The sequence below is a fragment of the Rhincodon typus genome, chromosome 21 (assembly GCF_021869965.1).
Source record: "Rhincodon typus isolate 14 chromosome 21, sRhiTyp1.1, whole genome shotgun sequence".
NCBI lineage: Eukaryota > Metazoa > Chordata > Chondrichthyes > Orectolobiformes > Rhincodontidae > Rhincodon > Rhincodon typus.
The window spans coordinates 39,439,406-39,448,115 of NC_063352.1; the positions used below are offsets into that span (position 1 = coordinate 39,439,406).

Sequence of the window (8,710 nt, forward strand, 5' to 3'; positions counted from 1 at the left end):
CTGCTGTGTTCATCCAGCTCTACACCTTGTTATCTCAGATTCTCCAGCATCTGGAGTTCCTTCTATCTCTCCACTTTGAACTCTGCCTGTTATCCTTCCTTTAACTGAGTGCTGACTGAGCTGTCTCACACACACTTAAGGATAAAGGACGAATATAGAAGGAGCACGGCTGGTGCTGGCTGACTGTCTTTATACTCTATTTAGTGAGCTAGCCGCAATCAGTTAAAAATGAGAAACAAAAGTGGACCCAGTACCAATCCCGGTGGAACACCGGTGGTCGCAGGCCTCCAGTCTGGGTGGGAGGAGGTGGTTATTACAACAGGACAGAGGAAGCCTCCATTAAGGTTCCATGCTGAACCTCAGTGCCTGCTTTCAGCTTCATTTGCATTAGGCGAGAAAGAAATCAGCAACAATAAAGACCTGATTATCTGACTTGATAGAGGTTGAGGGACAAATATTGCAAGCAGTACTTGCTGTTCATTTTAGAAATTGTGCTGTGGGATCTTCCTTTACATGCACCTGAAAAGGAAGATGGGGTCTTGAGTGAACCTGTCAACAGACTGTTCACTAGAAGTTGTCTTCATCCGATCGCCTCAAACAGTTGATGGGATCAGGCTGCTATAGCTCCATGTCCTTCTCTCATTCTCAGTCTGGATGAGCAAAGTTCTGAAGTACTTACACTGTGGTCATGGACATGCTTTCTGAGGGAGTGAAAAGAGGAGGTTGGACCAGATAGTAGTGGGAGGGTGGGATTTTGAGATGCAGTTAAGGGGAAGCTGGAGGAACACACAATGGATAAAGGAATTGGAAAGGGGCCCTGATGGGATAGATGGAGTCTTGTGCGAAGCATAAATTCCCTGAATACAACAACGGCCAGAAATGGCCAATCTTCATCTTTGGAAGCGATTTCAAACTGTCTGCTGAGATTGATTCTGTTGAGGTCACATTAATGTATAGTTGCAAAATGCCAAAATGGAACAGAATTACAAAGGTGCATTTGGTGGTGGTTCCCGAAGATTCTTTTGACTAGAACATGTGTCAGATCTCCCAACATAGGACATTGGCAGGATTATGTTTCTCTGGAGTTCAGGCAGAACGGTGCTCTTGGCATTGCCCCCAATTTTATGCCTTACCTCCTGTCACCTCGCACCAGCCTTTAGAACTCACCCACCACACAATGACACAAACACATGCACCCATACATGTAATGATCCTTCCACCCTCTTTGTGCTTTGTGATGCAAATATTTTTGTTTTCTTCCTGGCCAGGGAATGTTTGGATTTGACACAGAATGCTACAAGAAATATGGAAAGATATGGGGGTAAGTGCATTTAATCAACCAGTGAGATAAGTGAAGTTTTGGATTTTTATCTTCTTCAGTAATCCATATTACACCAGTCACACAGTGCCGCCTAAGTGTGGGTGGTCAACCTCGTTTAAAGATCATTCCAGTCTTGACATTGAATCAATCATTACACTTCAAAAAATTGGCACACTGTTGGCAAGATACTTTCACTTTACATGCAAAAGGATGTTTTGAAGTTCTTGGGGAGGGATGTTCAACTTTTGTGTCCTTTTGTTCATTCTGAAAAATGTCTCCAGTGGTGCCTTCACATTAAGCCTGACATTCCATCTGGTCATACACTTTTCCCTCCAAGTCACTGGAATGATGGGGTGAAGATTCGATCTGGGAATTGACCCATTTTCACTGTTGCCGGGAATTCTGGGAATGCGTTGGGCTGAATTGTGTCTACTCTCTGTAGCAAGGGAGCAATTTTTCTGGGGGAATGTCCTTGTCTATGGCAGAAATTCCATTTATTGAAAACTGGCAAGAGTCTGGGAAACGTCCCAATAGCCTCTCAAAGTTCATTGATTTCAGAGGTGACCTTTGATATGCTGAGAACTTATAAAATTCTCATTTGCCTTTAGACGAGGATGTGCTTCAGGATGAAGGGTGGGTAATGGTGGTGACTAGTTTCACTCGCAGGGTGGTGATGAGTCACAAGGTGAAAGGTTTTAAGGATTGATTCTACATGCTTTTATTTATGTCCATTTTTGGCAGGATTTCTTGGACCTGAACTGTTACAGTGGTCTCCTGGCCATGTCCTATTGACCCCACCTCTTCTCAAACCACCCCTGCCGATGCTACCTCAAATTCCCCATCCCTGATGTCTACTGCAGGTTTGTGCTGGAGCACTTACCAACCTGACAATTAGGCAGCTTCTCAAACAGGCTCCCTTTCAGCGGGGAGAACTGATGACAGAATTGCATAACACTCTGCACGGTGTCCGTGAAACCTGTGTATCTGAGTTTTCTGTGCCCAGCTCCTGCTCATAGTAAATATTGGGCCTGGGCTTTCTCTCTGACCTGGTTTTGAGTGAGTTGGGTGGTGGTGAAGAAGTGTTCATACGTCTGTGTTAAGTTTATAGCAACAGAGACCTGGCTGTCCAAAGCACCTGAAGTCACTGCAGTAAGTCAGCCAAGTCTCCCAGTCAGACCCCAAAATTTACCTGAAGCCCACTTTCACTTTTTAACAGTTCCACCTTTTTCCCTTCAGGATTTACGATGGACGGTTGCCCATTCTCTCCATCTTGGATCTTGACCTCATTAAAACCATTTTTGTAAAAGAATGTTACACTTTGTTCACTAACAGGAGGGTAAGTATTGAACTGCGCTGAAGGTTATTGGCTTTTTTATTGGTTCTTCTCACTACAGCAATAAACCCTCGTTTTCTTTAACTGAATGTTAGAATTGCTTCAGTGGTTCATCTGAAATGTAATTTGATTCCTATGTTTTCTCCATCTGACGGAAGGTGGAAGGTGCACCTTACCCAGGCTTTCTCTTTCTTGCTGCCTGGAACTTTGAATCATCTGTTATCATTGTGAATTCTGACAGATTTCTGCACTCTGATTTCTGTTATGCAGCAGAAGGATTTAGAGACATAGAATCATTGAACTGTACAGCATGGAAATGGACCCTTCAGTTCAACTTGCAGATATCCTAAATTAATTTAGTCCCATTCGTCAGGATTTGGCCCAGAGGCCTCTAAACCCTTCCTATTCATAGACCCCATCCAGACGCCTTTAAAATGTGGTTGTACTCGCCTCCACCAGTTCCTCTGGCAGCTCATTGCGTACACAGGGAGGCGATGGCCTACTGGTATTATCTCTGGCCTATTAATTCAGAGACCTAGATAAAGTTCTGGCGACCCAGGTTTCAATCCCACCACAGCAGATGGTGCAGTTTGAGTTCATAAACTTTGTGGAATAAAGAATCTAATGATGACCATTGTCAATTGTTGGAAAAACCCATTTGGCTCACTGAAGTTCCTTTGGGAAGGAAACTACCATCCTTAGCTGGTCTGGCTTACATGTGACTCCAGACCCACAGCAATGTGGTAGACTCCGAACTGCCCTCTGGGCAATTAGGGATGGGCACAAAATGCTGCCTAGCAGTGATGCACTCATCATGTTGATGAATAAAGACTGGAAAAAAACCAACACCCCACTCTCTGCGTGGAAACAGTTCCCCTTCAGGTCCCTTTTAAATCTTTCCCCTCTCACTTTAAACATATGCCGTGGTTTTGTACTTCCTTGTCTATTCACTCTATCCACGTCCCTTAGGATTTTATAAACCTCTATACGGTCACCCCTCAGCCTCCATTGCTCCAGGGAAAATAGCCCCAGCCTATTCAGCCTCTCCCTACAGCTGAAACCCTCCAACCCTCACAACATCCTTGTAAATCTTTTCTAAATATTTTCAAGTTTCACAACATCATTCCTATACCAGGGAGACCAGAATTGAATGCAGTATTCCAAAAGTCGCCGAACCAATGTCCCGTACAACCGCAACATGACCTCACAACTCCTATGTGAGCAATAAAGGCAAGTATACTAAACACCTTCTGCACTATCCTATCTACTTGCAACTCCACTTTCAAGGAACTATCTCCCTGCACTCAAAAGGTCTCTTTGTTCAGCTACTTTCCCCAGGACCTTTCCGTCAAGTGTAGATGTTCTGCCCTGATTTGCCTTTCCAAACTGCAGCACCTCACATTTATCTGCATTTAAACTCTATCGGCCACTCCTTGGCCCATTGGCGCATCTGATCAAGGCACCATTGTACTCTGAGGTAACTTCCTTTGCTGTTCACCACATCTCCAATTTTGGTGTAATCTGCACATTTACTAACCGTAACGCATCCAAATCATTTATATAAATAAAGAAAAGCAGTGGACCCATGTGGCACACCGCTGGTCACAGGTCTCTACTCTGAAAAGTAACCCTCCACCACCACACTCTGTCTTCTTCCTTTAAGCCAGTTCTGTATCCAAATAGTGAGTTCTCCCTGTATTTCATGTGATCTAACATTGCTAACCAGTCTACCATGAGGAACCCTGTCAAACGCCTTTACTGAAGTCCATATAGATCTCACTCACTGCTCGAGTCTCATCAATGCTCTTCGTCACTTCTTCAAAAAATTCAATCAAGTTACTGAGATACAATTTTCCACGCACAAAGCCATCCCTAATCAGTCCTTGCCTTTCCAAATATATGTAAATCCTGTCCTTCAGGATTCCCTCCAACAACTTGCCCACCACTTACTTACAGGCCACCTTGCAGTATTCAGGATGTGGGGAAGAAATTAAGACAGGATACAAACCGCATGTAAGAAACACTGACTGGCAGAAGGCAGAGTGGGGATAAAGAGATCTTTTTCAACTTGGCAGTGGTGATGAGTGAAGTTCCGCAGGGATCTATGTTGGAACTACAGCTCTTCATGTTATATATCAACGATCTGGTTGAAGCAACAAGGTCTTTGGTTCCTAAGTTTGCTGATGATACACAGATGGGTGGAGGGACAGATAGTGTTGAGAAGTGTGGGCAAAGAAGTGGCACATGGGCTGTAATGTCAAAAGTGCAAGGTTATGCTCTTTCGTAGGAAGCATAGAGGCATGGACTATTTTTATAAATGGGGCAAGGTTTTGGAAATCTGAAGCAGAAAGCAACTTAGAATCCTGAACTAGGATTTGGGCACCATATCTAAGGAAGAATGTGTTGGTGTTACAGGGGGTCCAGAGGAGGTTTAAAAGAATGATTTCAGCAATGAAAGGCTTGTCATATGAGGAACGGTTGAGGACTCTGCATCTGTACTCAGTGGTGTTTAGAAGGATAAGCGGAGTTTCTCACTGAAACTCAGAATACTGAGAGGCCTGCGTCGACTGAACGTGGAGAAGTTTCCATGAGTAGGAAAGACTAGGACCCGAGGGCACAGCCTCAGAGTAAAGGGATGACCCTTTAAAACTGGGATGAGGGTGGTGAATTTGTGGAACCCGTTGCCACAAAGGGCTCTGAAGACCAAGTCATTCAGAGTATTTAAGATGGACATAGGTTCTTTATTGGTAAAGGGGATCAAGGGTTATGGGGAGAAGGCAGGATGATGGGGTTGAGAAAAACATCAGCCATGATCAAATGGTAGAGTAGACTCAATGGGCCAAATGGCCCAATTCTGCTCCTATACGTTATGGCCTTACGGTCTAACACATGAAACATGAACCCAGTGTGGCAGGATTACACTATTCATTATGAGCGCCTTACAGTGACTCATCTCTTTGAAACCCAATATTTTCAACTCAGAAGAAAGGCAGCGATTCAGCTCATTGTGTCTGTACCAGCCAAAACGTATTTAATTATCTGGTCGAATGCATATTCCAGCTCTTGTGGGTATCAGAGCAGTCGGACAGCGTTCTCTCAGTGATGACCTTCCCTGGCGGTGAAACAGGAAGTGTACTCCACTTTGACACAATGCTGAAACATGCTCTCAGCTCAGAATATTCCCACTCAAACTGGGAGGCATCCCAGTCACGTTTCTCTGCATTGCCACTGCCTTCAGTATGAGAATTATGAACAACACAAATTAGATTCAGATTTAAAATTAACTTGTATGTCACATTACATCGGCAAATCAACGGCAAATGTGGATAAATGTGAGCTTACGCACTTTGGCAGCAAAAACAAGAAGGCAGATTACTACCTGAAAGGCTGTAAATTGGGAGAGGGGAGTGTGTAGCGGGACCTGGGTGTCCTTGTGCACCAGTCACTGAAGGTAAACATGCAGGTGCAGCAGGCGGTAAAGAAGGCAAATGGTATGTTGGCCTTCATTGCGAGAGGTTGTAAGTATAGGAGCAGGGATGTTGTTGCAGTTGTACAGGCCATTAGTGAAACCACACCTGGGATATTATGTGCAGTTTTGGTCTCCTCTTGTGAGGAAGGATGCTCTTGCTCTTGAGGGAGTACACCGAAGGTTTACCAGGTTCATTCCGAGGATGGTGGATCTGACGGAAGAGGAGAGATTGACCAGGTTACGATTGTTTTGCTGGAGTTCAGATGAATGAGGGGGGATCTCACAAAAGACTTAGGACAGGGCAGATGCAGGGAGGATGTTCCCGATGGTGGGGAGAAAGCAGGATTAGGCTGCTGAGTTGGACAATCGGTCATGCTCGTGATGAATGGCGGAGCAGGCTTGAAGGGCTGAATGGCCTCCTCCTGCTCCTATCTTGTATGCTTTACTTTATTCACATGCGCATCACCGCTATTTGTTGAAAATAGCTTAATGAGAGAGCAACATATGCTGGCACACCTCATGGTTGGCATGTTGATGGTTACGGGGAGTAAGAGAAAAAGCAACACTTTTGCTTTGTTTTTTATTGAACGTTCATGTTAGTGCCCAATGTTATACTCACTATGAGACATGGCTGAACATGCAGGCTCAGTTTGCCCTGCCTTCTTTGCGTCGTAAAGGAGATTATCCAACAGAAGTGTTGGCAGGAGCAGTTCGGTGAACTCAAAACCCTGTAAGGACTCTTCCGACCAAAACCCTGAGGTGGATTTATATTGGTCAGTCCGGACACTGCCTTTCATTTATTTTACCTCAATGAGCTGCTCCCACCATCAGCTCCATAACCCCAGGACAGACCATGAATGCTTCAACCACCCCCTCTGTCCTCGCTAGGATCCTCCATTCACACAAAGACCCAACCTTTTCAACCCACCCCTTCCCTCACTTTTGCTGTTTGGTTACAAGTTGTCAATGTCCTCCTATCCTCCTTGCGCCTAATAGTTCAACAAAAAAAAATCACTGTCCACAGAGACAACTGCATCAAGCTGTCTGACGTATTTCAACTTGAAGCAAATGTGAACGAGGTGCCATGAGATTGTCATACAATGCTCATTCTTATCTTGAATGCATGATGTAACTAATAAGTTTGGATGGCAACTCTTCACCAGTACCACCTCAAGATTTTTTAATAGATTTTCTAAGCAAGCTGTTTACCGATGTTATTACACATCGCTGGAGGAGGTGGGACTTCAACCTGGATCCTCTGGCTCAGAGATAGAGACAATACTACAGCACTACAAGAGCCCTCACAGACTTTTTTTTGCACTTCTCCCATCTCCACACCCTTTGGCCTTGCTGCACCAAATATTTTATCATTCTCATTCCCCTGTCTTCCACCCCTCTCAGACTTTTCCTTTTACACATTTTGTCACCCTTTCAACCTTCTCTTGCTTGACTTTTCCCAGTTCTCTTGAAGGATCATCAATCTGAAACACTAAATCTGTTTCTCTGTCCACAGGTGCTGCCTGACTTGCTGAGCATGTCCAAGGTTTTCTGGCTTTATTTCAGATTTACAGTATCCACAGTATATTGCTTTTATATTTTGTGAAGTTCTCCAGCTTGCAGGCGATTGCGAAAGCAGAATACTTTTTGACTGTGTAGAGAATGCAAATGTTTGGATTCAAATGCCCCTGTGCATGCATCACAGAAAGTTAACATGGAGGTACAGCAAACTATTAGGAAGGCAAATGTTATGTGAACTTTTGAGTACAATGAAAGTTCACTAAACTGGTTCCTGGGATGAGGGAATCATCCACTGAGGAAAAGTATGACTCGTCTTCCCTCAGAGTGAGGGATGAAGTAATGAAATATATAAAATGTTTAAGGAGCTTTATAGGATTAATGCTGGAGAATGAAGAACGTAGGGTCACAGAATAAGAGGCTTTAGGACTAAGATTAGGAGACATTTGTTCACCTGGCTTTGTGAATCTTTGGAATTCTCTGTTGTGAAAAGCTGTGGACTTTCTGTTATTGAGTTCACTTAAGACAGAGATTGAGGATTGAGGTACGGTGCAAGAAGGTGAAAATCAACCATGATTTTGTTGAATGGCAGTGTGGCTCAAAAGGCTGAATTAACTATTTTAGCTCCTGTATCTTATGTTCCTGAACCTATTCCGCCATTCAGTCACAGGGTGGCTCTTCTTCACTTCATTGGTGTTTATCCACCTTGTCTCCATGATTTTTTTGGTACCTTCATTTAAACTGTCCATTTGAGATCTTGCTATTGTGCCAGGATTCTCAACCGGTTCTCGGAAGAAAATTTTGGATTTTCGTGGAGGCCCATTTTTGGATTTGAAACCGGTGATGTCCCCAGTGGGTTACATCCCAAGAACCTGCCCCATATTGTACCTCAGACTTCACAGGAATAATTTCGATCAGTTGCCAGAGAGCTTTCCAAAGACCAATATGGGTCATGCATAGCTCCAGCAATGACTCTTGGATGATTTGGAGAAATGTTCTGGCAGAGTTGATGTGAATACTTCTTGAACCTAACATGTCATCATAATTTTTCTGCAGGACTTTGGTCTGAATG

General features: G+C 44.0%; 1 protein-coding gene across 1 annotated transcript in view; it reads left to right on the forward strand.

Annotated features, from left to right (window-relative positions):
• The window catches only part of LOC109922412 (cytochrome P450 3A21-like), a gene marked incomplete at both ends in the record, with an annotated part of 9,013 nt that extends 304 nt beyond the window's left edge, over positions 1 to 8,709 (forward strand). Inside the window, 3 exons of the mRNA XM_048609739.1 lie at positions 1,269 to 1,321; positions 2,558 to 2,657; positions 8,695 to 8,709. Coding sequence (XP_048465696.1) covers positions 1,269 to 1,321; positions 2,558 to 2,657; positions 8,695 to 8,709 — 168 coding nt within the window. The remainder of the gene's footprint in view (positions 1 to 1,268; positions 1,322 to 2,557; positions 2,658 to 8,694) is intronic.
• Between the last annotated feature and the right edge of the window lies 1 nt (position 8,710).